General features: G+C 33.0%; 2 protein-coding genes across 2 annotated transcripts; one reads left to right on the top strand and one right to left on the bottom strand.

Moving 5' to 3' along the window:
• Positions 1–87: 87 nt before the first annotated feature.
• Positions 88–1,849, bottom strand: LOC131637317 (small ribosomal subunit protein uS15). The gene is made up of 5 exons (XM_058907910.1): positions 1,718–1,849; positions 1,541–1,613; positions 1,293–1,431; positions 887–1,073; positions 88–376 (listed from the first exon to the last, which is right to left on the bottom strand). The coding sequence occupies exons 1-5, from the start codon at positions 1,738–1,740 to the stop codon at positions 343–345; spliced, it is 456 nt and encodes a 151-aa protein (XP_058763893.1). The 5' UTR covers positions 1,741–1,849; the 3' UTR covers positions 88–342.
• Positions 1,850–20,722: 18,873 nt separating this feature from the next.
• On the top strand, positions 20,723–21,768 carry LOC131605814 (uncharacterized). Its single transcript, XM_058878126.1, has 2 exons — positions 20,723–20,938; positions 21,023–21,768. The coding sequence occupies exons 1-2, from the start codon at positions 20,879–20,881 to the stop codon at positions 21,635–21,637; spliced, it is 675 nt and encodes a 224-aa protein (XP_058734109.1). The 5' UTR covers positions 20,723–20,878; the 3' UTR covers positions 21,638–21,768.
• Positions 21,769–21,906: the final 138 nt, after the last annotated feature.

Below are 21,906 nucleotides of genomic sequence, written 5' to 3' on the forward strand. Positions count from 1 at the left end.
CAATATAAAATTGACATTTCCCTTCAGCATCCACATAAAATGTATCCTTCAACTATAGTAGTAAAATAGTTCAAAACCAAAGGTATGTAACTTGAAATTTAAACCAAAAACTTAAGTAAGCCAAGTCTTCAAATGACAACAGCTAGTTCTTCAATAAATTAAAAAGGAACAACACATTGATATAACTAGTTCAAGTGTCTTTCCCAGTCTGATCATTGATCTTGGTAAAATAAGTTGCCACATCACCTATCTAGACATGAAAAAAAAAAAAAAACTACACATGATAGAAAATAACTAATCCAATTGTGACTGCAAAATAGCGCAATACTTCAAAAGAAACCTCTAAGCAACCAGAGTGCTGGCAGTTGTTGATTCGCTGCAACAGTAACATGACAAGTCGTTAAAAACAAGATAGACCCGAGTTATGGCAACAACAAAAAAAAAAACAGATGTGGGCAAAGCAAACATAAATGTATAATAAGCAAAGAATCCCAAAAGGATTTCTACATAAACTTACATCAAAGCATCAAATGGAACATATCATATATAGCTGTGGTTCATTTGAACACTGGAAGTTTGTTTTACTCTACTTGAAATTATCGATAAAAGTATAAGATAATATAGCTGTGGATCATTTGAACACTGGAAGTTTGTTTTACTCTACTTGAAATTATCGATAAAAGTTATAGAAAAATAATAGAATCGGTATCCAAAAGGTAATGCCAATGTGCAAATAGAATATAACACTAAATGTATTGCTCATTCCTCACTCTTACACCATATTAGACATGCAAGTGAGCAAGTAACTACTCGGATAGTAAACGGAAAAGCAATGAAGTTGGTTAAACTGTATTGGAAAGAATAACAACCAGATTAGGTTACTTACTACTTCCAGACTGGTGGGAGCTTCTTGGTCTTCTTGTAATAGCGTGCAAGACGATGGATTCTGCTCTCGACAAGAATCAACCTGAACTTAGAGTCCTTGTCCTTCCTGTTCCTCTCCAGATGCTTCCTAATTGAAACTGCCTTCTTGATCAAATGGTACAAATCCTCTGGAATTTCAGGTGCAAGTCCTGAAAATCAATCCCAAAAACAAACTTATTTACTACATATGTCATGTTTGTATAACCGACTAAACTAAGCCAGTAAAGAAAACGCGGGTATTATAAGTCTCATAAGTGATTATGAGACTAAATAAGTTAGAATTGATCAATCCAAACATGTCTATATTCTGAAATGACAAATTCCGAATTTCCAATAACAATTCATTGCAGACACAGAAAAGAACAAACCGTGAGCTTTGAGGATGCGAAGGATTTTGCTTCCAGTGATACTCCTAACCTGAGCAATTCCATGAGAATCACGAAGAATGACACCAATCTGAGAAGGAGTCAAACCCTTTTTCGCAAACTTGCAAATAGTTTCTTCCACCTAACAATCAAGTAAAAAAAATTACATTTTTATTAAAGTTCATAAAATCGATAACAAACATTATAAAACAATAATTACAAAAAAAAATGCAAACTTTAGAGAGATTTACATCTTGTGAGGTGATCTTTAGCCAGCTTGGTGCTGTTCTCTTGTATGGCAAAGCAGATGATGAAATACCCTTACTGAAACCAAAAATTGAAACGATAATGAACAAAAAATGGTGGTTGTTAAAGGGAAGAATAAAATTGATGGTAAAAGAAGAATGAAAAAGGGATCGGTAACGAACCCTCTACTGTGCATACGCCCCATGGTTGCTGAAGCCTTGGACTGCTCGCTTTGAGATTAGGGTTTGGATACTGGAAAACGCGATTTTTTGTTTGATCTTAAACCCAATACTGTTTGCTCCACTTCTGTAGATTTATAATTGTCCTAATGCTACGTCGTTTTGTAAATTGAAACGTAAAAATTGAAAAAAACTTTTTTTTTACCAAAGTAAAATAAAATTAAATAATTTTTTTTTTATCTCTCAATGTACCACATGAGTCTCTCATACACCACCTGAAATTTCAAAAAGAGAATTTCTTTATCCACCTCCCTATCCACTTCCCTATCTTTTTGGTGACCCTCAGCGAAATTTCGGCATTGTCCCTTTACTTCGGAAATGCATTTTCGAAGTTGAAAAAAAAACTGATTTCGGAAATACATTTTCGAAATCACCTTTTTTTTACGTAAAAAAAAATATTTCGGAAATACATTTCCAAAAACAACATTTCGAAAATGCATTTCCGAAATAATGCGCGTTTTTGCTGTTTAAACAAAACAGCATTCCCCCAAAATCATTTACCCTAAATCATTCAAAAATCCAAAAATTCGTCTGAACCAGTTGCATAACCACCGAAGGCAAATTCAAAGACCATCAAAGGCTACTCCAAAGGCTTTTAAACTACTTCTAAAGCACCTCCAACAACATCTCAAATCCGTAAGTTTTCTAAACTTTCAATTTAAGATTAAAATTGATATTAGGGGTGTTATAGTGTAGTTCATTTAAGTTATTACATGTCACTGGTGTTGTTTAGATAGGAAAATTGAGGTTTTGATGCACTTAGGGCAAGCTTTTGGGTTTTCTGCAAAAAATGGTGTCGCAGATGTTTTCGGAAGTGCATTTCCGAAAACACCTCCCTGACCAGTTTCGGGAATGCACTTTCGAAGTTGACTCAAATGTTTTTTTTTAATTTTGTTGATTGTTTAGCCTTCTAACATGTTCGCTTATGAATTTCAATTGTTTCAGGAAAATGGCAGGCAACCCAACTAGAATTAGACAAGGGAGAGAGTCACAGACAACGTCGGCTAGACGCGAGCGGGCGGTGCAGCTTGCATCAACGCATGGGACAGGGTGGAGTATGAGCACCCGTCCAGACAGATGAGTCTGGTTCCTCGTCTGGATCGAGGAGTCGGCTGGCTCAGGTATCTTCTTCCCGTCAGTAGGAGGTACGGGAGGAGGAGGAGGTGAGATACCAAGAGGCGGAGGAGGAGATACTTGATGTTGATCCTCCACACGGGGAGGAGTAGGAGGGCTACCCAGGAGGGCCTAGGGACACGTCCGTGCTGATTTCCTACCACGAGCACGTCGCTCGACGTGTCCGGGAGGGAGAGGTATTTTTTATAATTTATCCGAATTTATTATTTAACCGTTTTTTATTTAGCTTTTTATTCCACATTTTCTTAACAGTCTAATTAACAATGTTTTTTGTTTTTGTTGTAACAGGAAGGCCGACTTTAAAAATGGTGAACCACGCGCGGAAGAATTTTGGTCTCTTTAAATAGAGGCGCAGTGGTTTAATGATGCGGTGACTGCTTCCGGGCTAGGTGAGTTGTGCATGACCAGGTATACAACCATCCATTTGGCAGTGTATTTCCGAAGTGCATTTCCGAAGTCTGGAAAAATCTATAAAAAAATACTTCGGAAGAAAGAAGTGAGAAAGTGATGAAAGAGAAAAAAATAGAAAATAGAGAGAGGTTTGATAAAATATAAGAGTTGTATTATTTTAATAATAAAATTAAGAACTTTAAGGTACAAAGACCAAAAAACCACAATTTTAATGTGGTGGCAAAAAATCAAATAAGGGTATTTTTGACTTTTCTACAACCATCAATTTTCTTATATTATAGATTGATAGAATTTTTTTGGAAGAAAGAAGTGAGAGAGTGATGAAAGAGAAAAAAATAAAGAATAGAGAGAGAGAGGTTTGATAAGTTTGATAAAATATAAGATTTGTATTATTTTAATAATTAAATTAAGAACTTTTTGGTACAAAGACCAAAAAACCACAATTTTAATGTAGTGGCGAAAAATCAAATAAGGGTATTTTGGACTTTTCCACAACCATTAATTTTCTTATATTATAGATTGATAGAATTATTTTGAAAGAAAGAAGTGAGAGAGTGATGAAAGAGAAAAAAATAGAGAATAGAGAGAGAGATTTGATAAGTTTGATAAAATATAAGAGTTGTATTATTTTATTAATAAAATTAAGAACTTACGATACAAAGACAAAAAAATCATAATTTTAATGTGGTGACAAAAAATTAAATAAGGGTATTTTAGACTTTTCCACAACCATTAATCTTTTTATATTATAGATTTACAACATTTCAGGAAGGGTTGTCTTGTCATTATAGATGAACCATTGCAATAAATGGTAAAAATGTGTTGATTCGAACTCAGGACCTTGAGAGGAGCACACTCTCAAGACCCAAGCCTCCACCGCTAGGCCAACCGATTCCATTTAACTTGAATTGATTTTTCTTAACACTACCCACATGGATGTCTTATCAATTCACATCCATGAGGAATGTCTTATCAATTCCACTTGTGCTATCTTGATCTAGAGTAGGAGAATCTCTATACCTTTATTTAATTGTGTATGAGAAACCGAACGGTCAACAAAGTTTCATCTACTTCATTTCCAAAACCCTAATCGGACTAGAGACATGGTACCAAAAGATTAAGAAAGTGTAATAGTGTTTAGATAATTTTTATTTAAGTAAATACAATTTTTTAAAAATTTGAGTACGATATTTTTTATTAACGAGCCGATATATTCTCAACCTTAATCATAACCACTAAAAAAACCTATAATGACAATATCTCTCTACCGACAAAAGCTTACAAATTTTAAAATATTCTCCTAGCAAACTTTAGGATTAGTCCGATTAGGTAAAAGTATGCGAAGCTATCAACAATTTGTCAGCAAATATACTTGCTTCCAAATTGCTGCGTCGATTTGAATGAGACTTTGATCCAACTCATATCGTTATTCGTTATAGACGCGGTGACCTTGAATTGAAAACCCTAGAGTAAAACAAAAGTTTGCTTTTGGATGGAACTAATATTTATATATTCTCTTTTCCTTATACAATAGATATAAACACTTGTTTAAAGAATAAATAAACGTGTCCATTCAACCCTTTACTGTTTCCACTTTTCTCATACTTTCTTATAATACTTATCACAATTTCATTATATCAGAATTCAGAATCGTTTAAGCCAGCACTTACTATGATTATTTTATTTCATATGCAAAACAAGGAACTTGCGTTATTGTGTACTAAAATATAAAATCCACCGTTCTACCAGTTGATATATTTTGTGATGAAATATTATACTATTTTAATTAATAATTAAACAGATTTTCCTTAATTATTTACGTTTAAAATAGCCGTTTTATTATGATATTAGTAAATAAAGATTGACTAGTGGATAAGGAGGTGACTTATATTTTTATTTAGAGGCGTATGTTCAAAATCTAGACTAGGTTGTGAGAATTAAATTAATATTTTATAAAGTATAATCACTCTTACAACAATTTGATGCCCTGAAAATAATTTTTTATTTCATAAAAGAATATGAGATTAGTAAGATATGGCAGGCAATAGTGAAGACGGCCAAGGTTCTTAAAAAAGAAAAAGACGGCCGCGGGCGTATGCTGCATGCTTATATGGTTTGGACGTTATTTTCAGTACCACTGGCTTACCGCTTATGGAATTTTTTTATTAAAAGAGAAGAAATTTAAAACGACATCAAGACATCAAAAGAACAATAAGAGAGAAATAAATATACTCTTCTACAATCATTAAACAACACTAATTTTTTAAAAAAATTATAAAAACTCTATCGAATCAAATTCACCATTGTTATTGATATTTACTGTTATGAAAAATGATGTCAAAAACAAAATATTAAAGAAGATAAGAAGAACACAAGAATTGTTTATAACTGTTATTCTTTTACTTTCTTTTAAAACAACATTACAAGTTTACAAGAATAACAAATAACCTCTCTCACCCTAAATTAGGATTTACAGCTTAGCAATGATGAGAGACTAGTATGTTATTTATAATAAAACCTAACATACTGACTAATGAGCTTTTTCCACAAGGCTCATTACACAAGTCAACTTAATAAACAAACTGACTTAATAAATTAGGGTTTAAACACTAAAACCTAATTTAACATGCTAACAGCCCTAGCATCTTTGACACAAGCATGTGAACAACCTTCGACTTCATGCTTAATCATGTCGAACCAAGAATCTACCATTCGGTCATACTAGAGTTCGCCTCATTGCAAAATTCAAGGCCATTATCGGTTCTCAACCTCTTGACATTCATGCCAGTCTGATTTTCTACCAGAGTCTTCCAACTTTTGAAATTCTCAAAAATTTCATACTTAGTCTTCTGGATGAATACCCATAACTTCCTGGAATAATCATCAATTATGGATAGCATCGAATGATAGCATCGAATTCCAGATGTTTCGCCACTATAAGACTTCGATTGACTTTTGCCCTTCTTCTTGTCGAACTTACCATCCTTTCGCAAGAATTTTCCTTTAACGGCCAAACCTTCATCAACAGTCGAAGGTTTATGCTCCTTTCGTTCATTGAAGTCCTTGGAATACAAGGCTGATTGAACTTCTTCAAACGTCAGGGACTCCCTTCCATACAAGAGAGTTTCATTGAAGTGAGCATGTGATCGAGGCAAAGAACATAATAGTAACAGCGCTTGATCTTCATCATCGATCTTCACATTAATATTTTCAAGATCAAGAATCAGCTTGTTGAATATATCCAACTGCTCAGCCAACACTTTGTCTTCAATCATCTTGAATGAATACAAAGCTTGCTTTAGGTAGAGTCGATTTACCAGCGACTTGATCATATACAAACTTTCAAGTTTCACCCATAACCCTGATGTCGTCATCTATTTTGATACCTGCCGGAGAACCTTATCACCAAGGCTCAACAAAATTGCGTTGTGTGCTTTCTCGATCATATTCGTCTTCTCCGCTGCCGTCAATTCTGCATTCATGGCTACCTCTCCCTTCAACGCTTCCAAGCAACCCTGCTGAACCAGTAGGGCTTTCATCTTCAAGCGCCACAAACCGAAATCATTCACTCCGGTGAACTTTTCAATCTCATACTTTATTGAAGGCATCTTCTCCACGCTCACCGCACCAATTTGTTGTGAAAAACGATGTCAAGAATAAAATATTAGGGAAGATAAGAAGAACACAAGAATTGGTTATAACTGCTATTCTTTTACTTTCTTTTAAAACAAGATTACAAGTTTACAAGAATAGCAAATAACCTCTCTCGCACTAAATTAGGATTTGCAGCTTAGCAATGATGAGAGACTGGTATGCTATTTATAATAAAACCTAACAAACTAACTAATGGGCTTTTTCCACAAGGCCCATTACACAAGCCAACTTAATAAACAAGCTAACTTAAAAAATTAGGGTTTAAAAACTAAAACCTAATTTAACATGCTAACAACCCTAGCATCTTCGACACAAGCATGTGAACAATCTTCGACTTCATGCTTAATCCTGTCGAACCAAGAAGCTACCCTTCGACCATACTAGAGTTCGATCCAATATCTCACATTTACAAAACAATATGTAGATACATTACTTTCTTTCTTAAAATAACTTTGATCTTAGACTTTCTACACTACAAAAAAATTGACTTTTGGTGACACTTAGAAATGTCACTAAATGCCAATATTCTATAGGTAAATGTCTATTGGACTTTGAGTGACACCCACATTTGGCATCAATTATAAGGGGGCGTGATGTGACACCAAATTGAATGTCACAATATCTTTTAATTACGGTTAAACTTTTTCTACAGTTACAATGAATGTCACAATATACTATGTTAGTGTTACAAATAACATAAACTATACCTATGAATTTTGTTTTCTTTTAGCTTGTCACTAGAACTTCAAATAATATAATTTTTATTATATAAAAATATAATAAATTTATAAATGCAGTATTTAATATAATTAAAAAATATTACAGTTAAAATAAAAATTACTCATTTAAAATGTTTTCCATTGCATGTTGAACCGTGACAAAGCTAAATAACTAAAATTAAACTATTTCCAAGAAGATCTCAAGTGTTGATTGTGTGGGGTGGATCGTACGTTCCTCAACATCTAAATAGGGTATAAATAGTTTTTGAAGCGTCATTTTTATCTTTTCTGCTAATAATGATTTGAAAAGAGTAATTTTGCTTTCTTTATCGTTCTTCTTTGATAGTGTTTTTGTTTCAGCCTTGGATCAAGTTCATACGAGTTAGTTTGTCGACACTAGTCTTGCATGTTTGACTTCCTCTGAGTCTCGAAGTTCATGTTCTCTTTTTGCTTTTGTTCCACTTATCTAGAGTTTCCAAGCTAGTTACTACTACAAATAACACTTTTTATGACAAAACTTTTACCTCGAACATGCTAAAAACTGAGAGTATAGATCCTGGGAGCGTCATGCTTAATTATTCTTTTTTTTAAAAGCAACCTTTTCCTTCAATTTTCTCAAAAACTGAGGTAACATATCTATAAGTGAGCACCATGTTTTATCCATTAAACAATCATAAACCTATTGATTAGAAAATTAGCAAGTGTACTATTTTTCACTGATGTAGTTTTAAATAGTGGTTTATACCCAGTATCGAACTCGCGGACAGCGTAGGAAATACAAGTTTTATAATTATTAAATTGAACAATATTTCATGGGGTTTGTTGGTTTGTAGAGAAATTATATAAATTATAACAAATTAAAGCAAAAGTAAAATAACGATTCTTGACAATATGAGAAGGCATGCTAGGTTAGGTGTTTAAATTGCCTCGCAATGAACTTGATTCCCCAATTTATGAAATATAGTTATAATGAGCTACTACCGAATCTCAAGAGTTGTTTTCCTTAATTCCTTAACTGAAAACCTTTGATGTTTATCTCTAATCCTAATTCCTTAGCCAATAAAGATAACACAAGCAATAAACTACAATTTACCAAGAATTATACGGTTACTACGGTTAAATTCTCATTCCTAAGCAATTTCACCATAGTATTACTGTGCAAAATGCGTTGAGTGGTTTGTCCGACCTAAACCTTAACCGTAAATCCGAAAACTATTTGTCCGATAGAAAAGGCATTATAAACTTTGCACAATAAAGATAAACTCATTAAAACTTGAATAACATAAATTGATAGAAATTTGGTTCATAACAATGGCAATTCAGGGACACCCCTAGCATTGGGGGGTTTAGCTACTCATAGTAATATTTGAAGAACTGAAAATAAAGATGATAGACATTACAAAACTTATGGAAGTCTTTGATCTTCAATTGCGATTGCCGTTGAAAATCTTTGTTCTTCGAAACCCTTGTTAGCTCCTCTTCTTCACTGTAAAATTCTTCAATATGTTCCAAGATGCTTCACAAAACTCTCAAACTAGGTCTAAGTAGTGTTAGGTTACATTCCATTCATGTAAACAGTCTAAAACGCCCTTAATGAGACTTGAAATAATGAAACAGCTAAAAAAACAAATTCTGCCGCATCAGCTGACACGGTCGTATCCCACAACACTGGCGCCCGTGTCAGCCTCTATTTTCTCTTCAAAAGCCTCTTTTTCCATGTATCAGCTGACACGGCCGTGTCCCACGACACTGGCGCTCGTATCAGCCTCTACCTTCTCCCAACAACACTCTTTTTCCCTTTTTCAGCTTCTTTCTTTGCATTTTTGGCTTTGTTTTCTTCTGTTCTCGTCCCATTTTTCGGCGATTCTTCCTTATACCTGAAATAACCAATAACTACCAACAAAGTGATCAAAAGTAACTATTCTACTAAAAATCACCACTAGCAAATAAATTAACAAAACATGAAGGAACTACTCAAAACAAAGAACAAACAATTCGCAGTGTTACCGAAATGATCGATTTTTACCAAATAATTTGTGGAGTATAAGGCAAATTGGTGTCCGATTACCTATCCTCTCTTTTTTTTGGGAAAACCGAAGGGATATAGCAATAACTGGCTTCGAATCCCTGTTATTGCATTTAAAGTTTTTTCAGTGATTTCTCACTTGGCACCTTCCAAGCTTCCCTTTTTTTCTTACCTAATTTTTTCCCCATTTTTTTCTTAGTTCATTAGTGATTCTTTAAAACTTTGTTATCAATAAGAAATAATAGAGAATAATAGGAAAGGAAATATTTCATTGATAATCAAAATAATGAAATCATTTGAATGCACATTTGCTCAAGATAATAAAATCTTGGAACATAAAAAAACTTGAAAAAGTTCTCTATGATGGATTGCAAGTGCAGAAAAACATTTTTTAATAGTTGGAACAGATAAATCCTTTAGAAGTTGAATGCATGCATATCCATATAACAGTTTTCAATATTTGGAATAGATAACTCCTAACAGCAAGGATTTGTTGTTCTCTAATAATTTGAATTTGTTGTAATATTGTGTTTTAATGTTTTTTATAAACATTGTAATGTAAAAAAAAAAGCTTTTTCACCTCGGTTTTTAACAAAACTCAGGGGATAATTTAACGTGATAATTGAGGATGTTGATCACCCTACTTAAACAAATATTTGTTGTCCATTTTATGAGTATGAACGCTCAAGACACTACCACTAGTGACTCGCGTAAAACTTAAAAAACTTCCATTATAGAAGCACTATGATATCTAAAATTGATAATGAAACATCATGCTCAAAACTATCTACAGCCTCCATTTTAAGGTTTGCAAGAGTATTTACCATGAAGAGTTCTCTATGATGGATTGCAAAAGTAGAAAATTATTTGGGTTTAAGGTTTGTGTTCTTAAATATTTATTTGAACATAAAATCATTTATTTATCTAACCCTTATTTTAGCTAATCTTTTTTTGTTTGTATCATAAACAATTTCATAAAAAGCAAATAAGAATATAGTGGTGCCCACCATTTGATCTTACCCAAATATCAAGGACAAATTAGTTTTTATTTTAATATTATGTGTAAGCAATGTAATACTTTTTATAAAGATTGTAATTTGTAAAAAAATATTTTACTAAATTTTAGTGTAGATAATTTAACGAGTTTTAATTTAAAAAAAAAACAATCTAATTTACCTCTCTGTTTTATTGACTCACCGAGATGTATGAGACACTAGATTTGTAAATAATAAAAGTGCATATGATGGATTTCAAACCCATGTGAAAATAAATTTATCCCTCAATGTTTTAAAAACTGAGGTGTTAAGTCGTTACTTTTCATGACGCTCTTTGTTACCAAACATAGAAGAAAAAGCTGTCGTCAGGTGTTGCGACAGAAATGACACTCCAAATAATTCTTCAGCATAATAGGCTCTCCACCAAGTATCAAATTCCTTGGTATAGTAAAAAGATGGTCGAAAAGAGAGTGGTGCAGGTTTGATAGTGTCAGTAGCATGTCGACCAAAGCGCTCGATGTATTCATCTTCCGAAAGTTTAACGTTGCAAAGATAAAGTTCATTCTTCTGGATGAAGAATAACTTGGCCGAGATTTGGTTGAGTTCAAATTATCGAGATACAACATTGGTCTGGTAACATAATATATTCACATGTTCCTTAAAGACCCCCAACCCGAGCAAGATTAATTTTGGAACAAGAAAAGCTTTTTATATTGAAATGGATTTCGCTTCCTGATTAGCATGGGGAGCAAGAAACTCTTGAGTGAACCTATCAGGACCATGATTTTGACTAGAAAAGTGATCCATAGATTAAGTGAAGTTATGGCGCTTTGCAAACATCATGATATACCTTGTAAAGGCCTCTCGCAAAATACATCCAATTTCAGTAGGAATCATTAAGGACGTTTGAGTGCCTTCGATCCTCCTGTTCTTGATGTCTTCATCATCATCCTTGGGTTTGTCAATTTTTAGTGAAGGTTCGAACATGGCATTAAACCATAATTAAAGTACTCAATAGGGGTAGTTAAAAGAAATTGGTTCCAGGTTTCACAGTCTTCGGAGAGTCGACAACTAATCCTGAGGTCTTGTAGAGAGAACCTAATATCAATTGGCTCAAATAGATATCTCGACCATCACGTAGCTAGTAAATTAAGGTCATGAATCTTTTCGCAACTTTCAAAGATTTGCAACAGAAGATGTAGCGCGACAGTCACAACGCCAGGAAAGCAATATGCTCTTCATCATATACCTAATCAGTGTCGACGTCGTGATGATCATATATGTAGTGACTAAAGGTAGCACGGTTGGTGTTGAAATTAAAGGTGTCTTCATTCCTCTCATTTGGTTCAAAAATCTCCCCGATTGGTCGAAGGTCAGTGATGGCAGTTACATCGAAAAGTGTGTGTGTGATCATACTGCAGGGGAGTTAGAAGGTATTTATGGTACTTTCCCAAAAATACAAGAAAGTGACAAGCATATTTTGGCAATAAGGGGAACCTACTTTTGAAAGCTAAATTAAGTCATAGACCCCTATGTCTTTCCAGGTCTAGGCTTTCTTCTTTTTGAATTTTTTGAGCCAAGCAATGTACTATTCGACATTCTTAGCTAAAGGGGAAAAACAAAATATACGAAGAGTGTTGCTAATATAACCTAGATCTATAGGGTTGATTGCATCAACAGCAGATTGGTCTTTGAAATACGTTGCATCAGCTACAGGTTTTTCCTTACGTTTTTTCGTCTCAACAACGGGTTTAGCCTTAGAGGGTTTTGTTTAAACAACAGATTTTGTGCTTAGGTTATCAGTTTTAGCCCTTGTCTTTTTTAAACTAGAAATAGGCTTTTTAAGATGATATGCAGGGAAAAATTCCCTAAGCTTCTCAGCATTCGCTTTAGGGTCAAGTAATGGATCCATAAGCACATGAGTTTCACCAGAAATGGAAATAAGGATTATTACCTGGGATTTGAAGATGCGCATTTTCTCCTCTTGAAGTGGAGGTTCATGAACATACTCCTAGTTTCCAAAAATGAGTGGACCCAAGATTCTAGCAGAAAGAGGCAGAGATTCCTTTGAGCTCTTTGAATCCTTAGAGTTTTTTTAATTTGAAGCAACTGTGTTAAAGGTTGGTGGATGATTCGGAGAAAAAAAGGTGTTTTTCTGGGTTTAAAAGAGTGAAAATGCATAAAGTTATGAAGGAAAGTAAGAGGTAGAAAGAAGAAAAAGGAAGAAACGAGGAAGAAAAATTATTTAAAAAAGAAATATAAGAATTTTTTTCAATTTCTTAGCTAACAAGTGGAGCTGAATTGTGGGACACATATGTCTCGCCCGGGGATTGAGCCAAGAGGTTAATTTGTATGACCCACAATTTCCTTAAAAATCATAGCCATGATTAGATCTTCTAAACTTTGCACGTATCGAAATGATATTTTTATAAAGTGGTCATGATGATCATGACGTTAGCACAATATAGGTTGCAGCGACGAGTGTATTAAAAAATGCCCCAATCTTCTATTGGTCGAAGGTGACACTTTTGGGGGGAAACTTGTTAGCTCAGATTTTCGACACTCTCAAATCTCAGCATATCAAGAAGAAGATTGTAGAAACACCTATTGGAATTTGGATGATTTTAAAGGTGTTTTCGGCGGACATGTTAAAGATACTTTTTGACATGACGACATTCAAAGGAAGGCATCGAAGTCCCTGGGTGCACAGTAGTGTGTGAGACTTAGTAATTCCCAAAGTAACATAAGGAATATTTCGACGGAGGCAGTTGAATGTGTAGTGTGGTTAAGTAACTACCTTTTGGCCTTATCTACATTACGAGGATATGTGGAGAAAAGATTGAAGGTGAAATGCATGCATAGAAGACGTGTCAATCAGTAGAGAAAGAATCGTTCTTAACATTTAATTAGATATTAGTATAAATAGGAATCTTAGTGTTAAGATTCAGCGTGTTGAATTTACTACAAAAACTAACTATATTCAAAGTACCCAAGCAAAGCGAGGAACGAGTTGATCGAGTGTAATGTATGTATTCAAACACCATTTTCATTCAATGCAAAGTCTTTTACTTTAATGTTTTTTTTTTCATTCAAATTCATTTCCATTTAAATTCAAGTTTCATTTTACTTTCAGTTATCACAATTTCGACCACTATCAAAATCCTTTACAGTTTTTCCAATGCATTTTTACTTTATTTCTTTTAGGGTTAATAGTCATTTGCCCCCCTGCAATAGTAGCGATATTCGGTTTATCCCCCTTTTAAAAAAAATTTGTTTTCCCCCCCTATAATATTAAAATTGTAAGTCTTTTGCCCCCTAAGAGGGAAAATTACCCCCTGTAAAATATATTTTTTTGATTTTACTCCCTGGTTTTTACACGTTTAGAGGGGTACCCAAATATTACAGGGGGGTAAAACAAATTTTTTTTTAAAAGGGGGGTAAACCGAATATCGCTACTATTGCAAGGGGGCAAATGACTATTAACCCTTTCTTTTATTTTACTACCAAGATTTCGTATATGTCGAAATCCTTATTTTTAACACAAATTCATACTAATTCCAGAAAACTTTAAGCACTATGTCTTTGGATTCACTAGTCGATCTGGCAAGTAAACATTTATAAGAGACTAGCGGTTGTTTATCAAATTTCATGGCAAACACCAACATCAAATAATAATCACTTTTCAAGGTTTTCAAGTTATGTTTTCAAAACTCCAAGAACACAATAATACCATCAATCAAATTCAGAATTCCAAACACAACTTATGTATAAATTCAGCATAATATAGAACAAGAGATACATACATCAACATAGCATATATCATGAATTCCTCATATACACACAAGACAATCATGAACAATACAACAATGGCAAGACAATCCTAGAAAAGGGTGAGGGTCCCTCTCTATCCTTACTAAATCACACATATATCAAAAGCAATTCCCCCCGGCCCCATTCCCTACCTGAATTTTCCACCAAAGCAACTTTGATCTCTAGTCTTCTTCTTCCTAACGCCCTTTTCCCCCTTTTGCTCTTGCTGCCTCTTGCCTCTCAATTCCAAGTTTTCTGCGTATTGTAACTTCTCAACCCTCACTTTTTCCTTATAAAAAAATGTAATTTTGTTAATTAGGTTATTTCTGTTTTGCTCATAATTCCTCTACTAACTCTACTTTTTTTCTTTTTTATTTTATTAATAATTTAATTTCTATCAAAATATCACTAATTCTATTATTTTATTTATTTAATCATTATTCTACTATGTTAATTATTATCCTCATTATATATTTAATTAAAATTCTAATTAATTTCCATTACTATGTAACACTCTCACCAAACCAACCACATGTCACATACTGCCCATTTATTCACCAAATATTCAATTAAAAGCATATGGGATCATTTAATAATTAAATAAAATACAATTAAATTCAATTAAATTATTTAATTAAATTCGGAATGTTATAGGAGGCACGTGGTAGACCCATACCATCGTAGGGCGGCGTCTCTGAAAGTTCTAAATAGTAGCTTGCACTTCAGAGAGCCAGACATTCTTATGATGGCCTTTGTATGTTGAAGGGGCTAGAGAGCCCGTAGATATCATTGTGACCGTCAAACTTGGCCAAAGAGAGAGGTTTGAATCCCTCAACAACAGGTGCTCCTGATATCTCGTCTAATACTAGTTAGGGATCCAATACTTCCATGTCCCTAATAGGGGATAACCCCAATACGATTTTATTGCTTGTCTTATTGCTTTCATTTTGTTTTGTTTACTATTTTTTATTGAGTCTCCTTCATGACTACACATCTATGAATCAAGTTTTGAGTCGATATGTTTTTAGCATGCATAATTCAATTGTTATATTTGAGTTTAATCTTGATGCTTATAGTCAATTGGTTAAGTTATTGAAACAATTATCATATATGTTGGTGATTAAAGTTAGGTTGATAGGAAAATCTCAAATTATTTTGAAATACATGAAAAATTGATATTTTGTGTGCATGACTAGAATCATATTTATATCCTATCTCAAATCAAGTTAAAGAAAGGAAAACAAAAACTTTTCATAACCTGAGACTCGAATCACACTTTCAACTTGATTCGAATCAGGCAGCCTTGTAACTCGAATCACAAGTTGCACTTGATTCGAATCAGACATATTTTCACATTTATCTATTTATCTTTTTCCAAATTGACTCAAATCAGACTTTGTACTTGATTCGAATCATGAGCCTTCATGACTCAAATCAAAGTTATGAGGTGATTCAAATCACACGAGAAATGGGTCAAATTCTTAATGTTTTTTATTTCACTTCACCTGCTCATTTGACTTAAATCATGAGATGTTCTTTACTCGAATCTAACTAACTTTTTCCATCCATTTTTGTGCTTAATCTCAAGCACATATAAATTCATTTTTTCACCATATTTTCAACAAGCAATTTCATAATCTACATTATGATTTTGTGAAATCAACACCCTCTCATTTTTTGGAAACTAAAAAACTCTTGCAAACATAAATTCTTACATCTTTAATCTCTAGTTTGATTTCACATCTTGATCATAGAGATTTATAATTGTTGAGGGAGACGATGTCTTAAAACTAATCCTTGAAGGTTTTGTAAAGATTTTCATGAAGCTTGCAAGATTGAGGTTGTTGTCATTGGTTATGACAAATTCTAGTGAAAAAAAAATGAGGTTCTTCTCTATAGCTGACCTTAGTAGTGATTGTGTGGAAGGCTACAGACAAGGTGAAATTCTTCTCAAATCTTCAAACAGCTCATCGATCAAGAAATCGATGGGATCAAGGGGTGATTGCCACACAAAAAGTCCGTGAGCAGATTTGTGAAGCTGGAAGATTCAAGAAGCGAGAATCAAGTAAATATTTTGTAGAAGAGTTTGACATAAAGTTGTATACAAGTCAAGATCTAGATAGGAGATTCATCTTTTCTCAACATTAGCATTATTATGGATTAGTGATTGTATGAACTCTTGCAATATTTGTCAAAATAAAAAAAGAACAAAACAAGTTCCAATGGGAAACCGTTGAAGAATGAAGTAGGAAAAGTGAGGATGAATGTCCAACCATTATATATCTCAGTGTACTCTCTCCCTCCCTCTTTCTCTCTCTCTCTCTCTATTTCTCTCACTCTCTCTCTCTCACACACACACACACATTTTAATTTTGTAGGATATTTGCATGCTTAGGATATCAATTCTTAGCATAATTTATCGTTCAATTCAGTTGATAGCGATTTATTATGTAAGATTAGGTTTTGTTAGAATTGGTACCTAATTGAGCTTTAGTCATGATTAAATTCTGAAAAACTAGTGTTGTTAGAATTCGATCATAATTGAAATATTGTACTTGATACATCTCGTGTAATATACAATCATTCAATTAATCATTGTTGAACAATCTTTGAGTTTTGTGAGTTGTGTATTTGTCAATATAGTTGAATTCCAAATAAAAGCACAAGTCTCTATTTTCGCTTTAAGTCTTCCACGTACAATTTTGAAAAACCTCTAATATTTTATTTTTGGAAAATCGGTTGAATTTTTAATAAGGTTCTATTCACTCCCTTCTAGACCGTTTCTCTGCTCCATATTCTCACCCAACAGGGTGCTTAGTGTTGCAAATGGCTTAAAATTTTTAATAAAAAGTGAGTCTCCACCCTTAATTTATTTAAAAAGGAAAAAAATGGAAAACCTTTAAAATGGAGATTTATGGGCAAGTAAGTAAATTAAACAAAGGGAATGTTTTAGGCATCCTTTACCCCCTTGTACTCAAGGGGATCCATCTAGTCTTTAAGTTTTAAAACGAGGTTTTTTATGGTAACTTTGGTGTTGTTCGTAAGAACAACTAGCTTGACAATTATTGACTAATAGATTAAAAAAAAGAAGGCCTCATGAAGCAACATTGGCCAAAAATAAAATTTTGAAAAATTGAAAAGGGTGACCTCATATGAAATTATTGGCCAAACAAATTTTTGATGAAGAGTTTTAAAAAAGAATCAAATTTCAATAGGGGAGGCCTCATAAAAATCATTAGCCAAAAGGGTTTGGAAAATTATACTACAATCGTGAGAATTTAAACAAAAGTGTAACAATAAAAACCTCAAATATCATCACTGGCCAAAATAAATATTTTAAAAGAGGTCTCATATGAAATCATTGGCCAAAATAAACATAAAAAATATTTTGAAAAAAGGGAAGCCTCGTGTATCATTATTGGCCAAAAACTTTTTAATTTTGATAAAAAGATTTGAAAAAGGCTTTGAAAAGAAAAGGTTTATCGGTCGTTGTCTGTTCAATCAACACGACTAGGGTACCTTTAAGGGGGAAGGGAAAAGCGTAGAAAGAAAAATGAAAAAATGCCACTTGTGTGATTCTAACATGTGACTTCTCACTTGCAAGCCTTATTCCTTACCAATTGTGCTATGTCATTTATTTGAAATGAATACCCAATTGAAAGTATACAAATGTTGTGTGATATTTTGTTATTCTTTAAAAATATAAATAATTTTAAATAAACTATTTTATATATTTTTTGATATCCAAACCAAATGTTAATAAAACCCAAGAAATTTATAAAATCTAATTTGTTAGTATAAATAAACCAAAAAAATTAAAATCCAAAATATTATTATAAATAAACCAAAGAAATTTAAAAACCTAAAATGTTAGTGTAAATAAACCAAAGAATTTTAAAACCCAAAATGTAAATAAACCAAAGAATTTTATAAAAACTTATTTTTAAGATTATATGTTTTTTTGAAAACGGATGGGTAAATTTGGGGTATGACATTAGGTATAAGCGTATGAGTTAAAATCCCCTTTTCTCCCTCTAGGGGAGAATTATTTATAGTGGCTTTTGGGGCCTAGGGCTTGAGAAAGCTATAGAGGTGGAAACTGTTCCCTCATGACTATAGGAGGTTTTGACCACCTATTCTCCAAAGAATTATGGTGGACTCTTTCTCCTCTGACTAACGGGAGACACCAGTATCATACACGTCATCAGTCCCAAAGGTGAGCCCCACTGTTTTGAGAGGATGTCGTCTAGGCAACATCACCCTTAGGCGGGAATCTTAGAGTCTCCCTTGTTTAGGACTTTAACAAATATAACAATGTCCCACTTTTGTAGATTTAAAATCAAAATTGAAGAATCCCATGCACTACTCACACAATCAAAGAGTAGTTAAGATCAAGTATCATTCATCCCCGATTGATAATGAAGGATATGTGAAGTTCAATAGGTTTGAGATGATCTAGTCGAGGTGGATACGACAATAGCGAGATCAACCAACAATATATTAAAGATGTTGAAAAGTCCTCAACCATCTCTTAATCATAAAAAATAATGTTAGATTTAGGTTAAAAAAGATTTATGTAATGTTACATATTTTGTATATGTGATAACAAGTATTTATGTTAATTTATGTAATTATTTATCCCTTGTTTAACTTTAATTCTAATTTTGAGATAATAGAGTATAATTCAGATTTCAAAACTCCTTAACCTCATTGTATGTTCCATTTAGAATAAGTTTCTGATTAATTTGTAATATTAAAAAAAATGGATTTTAAACTTTGGACAATCTTTTAGGCTATGTTTGCGAGTTTGGAGGGGAGGGGGGAGGGGAAGACTTTTAAAAATAAAATTTTAAAAAATATATAAAATATTTGACAATTTTAAAAAAAATGATTTTGTTTACAATGATAAAAGAGTCATTATAATTACTAAATTTTTAATTTTCAGAATAGTATAACAACCTAATAGATATTTGAAAATTTTATGTAAGCCCTCCAAAACCCTCTAAAAGTCTCCTTCAATATGAATTTTGAGTTCCCACATTTTATGGAGTTTTTGGTGTTATTAATAAAATCAAACTCCCCAAAACTGTGTTATCTAAATTTGCTTTATTTTTTTCACCCAATTCTTTCTATTTTCCAAAGTCTTCCCTCCATTTTCTTCCAAACTCGCAAACATAGCCTTAAATATCGTGGGTGTTCCAAAATCCAAATTTTTTACTTCCTCCGTCCCATAATGAGTAACTCTACCCACTTATTTACACATATTAAGAAAAGTGGTTAAAAGTAAGAGAGATAATTATATTGTTACTATACTATCCTTATTATGTATTGAAAATGATGAAACTTTTATTAATTAGAGGGTAAAATTGGAAAAAGTGTATTGAAAATTAAAATGAGTCATTCATTTTAGGACATCATTTTATTCTAATTAAATTACTCATTGTAGGATGGAAGGAGTAACATATATTTTAATGTGTTTCAAAGTTTATGATGTATTTTGAATGCATGCGAATATTACAATTCAAAATTTAAATTTTATTTTTAGAATTTAGCCCGAATGCATGAGTAATTTATGAAATGTAATGAACAATCTCAAAAATATTAATTGGTAAGGCTCGTGATAAAGGTAGGTTATAGTGCCTCGATATAAATTAGTCATCTACAATCGGTTAGTTAGTATTCCGTGTATCTGTAAAAAAAAATTGTATTGGAAAAGAAAATTTATTTATAATATTCTAAAATTCTATGACACTTTTTATAGATATTAAGAAAAATAGTAATATAATTAACTTATATAGTTTATGTTTGATAATTAATAAACTCACTTTATGTATAAAATATTTTATTATGTCTTTTTATATTTCAAAGCAAACTAACAATAATGTTAATAAAAAATGAACAAATATACATAAAAATATATAGAAAATTTAATATTTAGGACAAAAGTATATTATAAAAAGTCTCATAAAGGAGTAACATAGGTAGGTTGATTGTTTCAAAAATAGACATAGCTCGGTACATACATGGCTGCATGTAAACACATGACTAAGAGAGAGAAAGTCATGGTAACGTGACAGCAATACAAACAAGTCGTCAAAGAAAGAGTTTGAACAAAAAACAAATAACCAAGTTTATCCAAATACTATCACCTACACGTTGGCTTTGGCGCGGAATAAATAAATTAACTTCAACTCTCCTTCTTTTTCTCTCTCTCTATCTCTATCTCTCTAGAAAACTCGTTCCTACCGCGTTAATAAATACTTTCCACTCTCCCATATCTCATTTCTTCCCACAATATTCCCAACACAATCTTCAAACCCCACATCACAACACAACCATAAACATAAACAAAAACATGAAACTTGTTTGGTCCCCTGAAACAGCATCTAAAGCATACATCGACACTGTACAATCGGTATGTAGGCAGGAATCAATATTTTTATTTTTTATTACAAATTTCAATGTTGAATTGGACTAACATTTTTTTTATTTGTTTCAGTGTAAGGTTTTACGAGGATCAGGCGTGGCGGAGCTTATTTCAGCCATGGCGGCAGGATGGAACGCGAAGGTGATAGTAGAAACATGGTCAGAGGGAGGTGCAATTGAAACAAGCATAGGTTTAGCGATAGCAAGAAAACACACGAGTGGGAGACACGTCTGCATAGTCCCAAACGAGAGATCAAGATTAGAATATTCGGTTAGAATGGGAGAAACGGGAGCTTCAACGGAAATCATCGTCGGAGAAGCAGAAGAAGTGATGGAAAGGTTCGTTGAAGAGATAGATTTCATGGTGGTGGATTGTAATGGAAGTGACGATTTCTCGAGGGTTTTGAAGGTGGCGAAGTTGAGTGTGAAAGGAGCGGTGTTGGTTTGTAAGAATGCGAATTTGAGAGGTGGTGGTTTCAAATGGGAGAATGTTGTTGGAGAAGAAGGAGGAGCACGATCACGACGGGTTGTTAGATCGGTGTTTCTTCCGGTAGGGAAAGGACTTGATATGGCACATGTTTCGGCGGTTGGGGGTAATTTGGGAAAAGATGGGCGTGGTCGGAGTGGGAAGAGATGGATTAGGCATGTTGATCAACGGTCAGGAGAGATGCATGTTATTAGACGATAAATGAATGAGTTAATTGATTAATTGATTAACTGATTAATTTGTCTTTAGTAGTTATTTTTGGATAGTTTTGTTATGATAAGGTTTTTCTTTTTGTGAATATATTGACAAATACTATATGTTTGTTGTATGTATACATCATTCCATTTTAATATTGTTATCACTTTTAAGTGTGTTTTAATACGTTTATGATAAACTTGGGTAAATTTAATTTTGTAAAATTGATTTGAGTTAACTTGATTATGAAGTAAATTAGTTTATGTTTTGATGTT

This window comes from Vicia villosa, linkage group LG1 (genome assembly GCF_029867415.1).
Source record: "Vicia villosa cultivar HV-30 ecotype Madison, WI linkage group LG1, Vvil1.0, whole genome shotgun sequence".
NCBI classification, from domain to species: domain Eukaryota; kingdom Viridiplantae; phylum Streptophyta; class Magnoliopsida; order Fabales; family Fabaceae; genus Vicia; species Vicia villosa.

Coding starts and splice junctions, on each gene's coding strand:
- LOC131637317 (XM_058907910.1), bottom strand. CDS start 1,740: ATGGGGCGTATGCACAGTAGAGG. Junction 1,432..1,540: donor TAAAGATCACCTCACAAGAT/GTAAATCTCTCT, acceptor CTTGATTGTTAG/GTGGAAGAAACTATTTGCAA. Junction 1,074..1,292: donor TCGCATCCTCAAAGCTCACG/GTTTGTTCTTTT, acceptor ATTGATTTTCAG/GACTTGCACCTGAAATTCCA.
- LOC131605814 (XM_058878126.1), top strand. CDS start 20,879: ATGAAACTTGTTTGGTCCCCTGAAACAGCATCTAAAGCATACATCGAC. Junction 20,939..21,022: donor ACATCGACACTGTACAATCG/GTATGTAGGCAG, acceptor TATTTGTTTCAG/TGTAAGGTTTTACGAGGATC.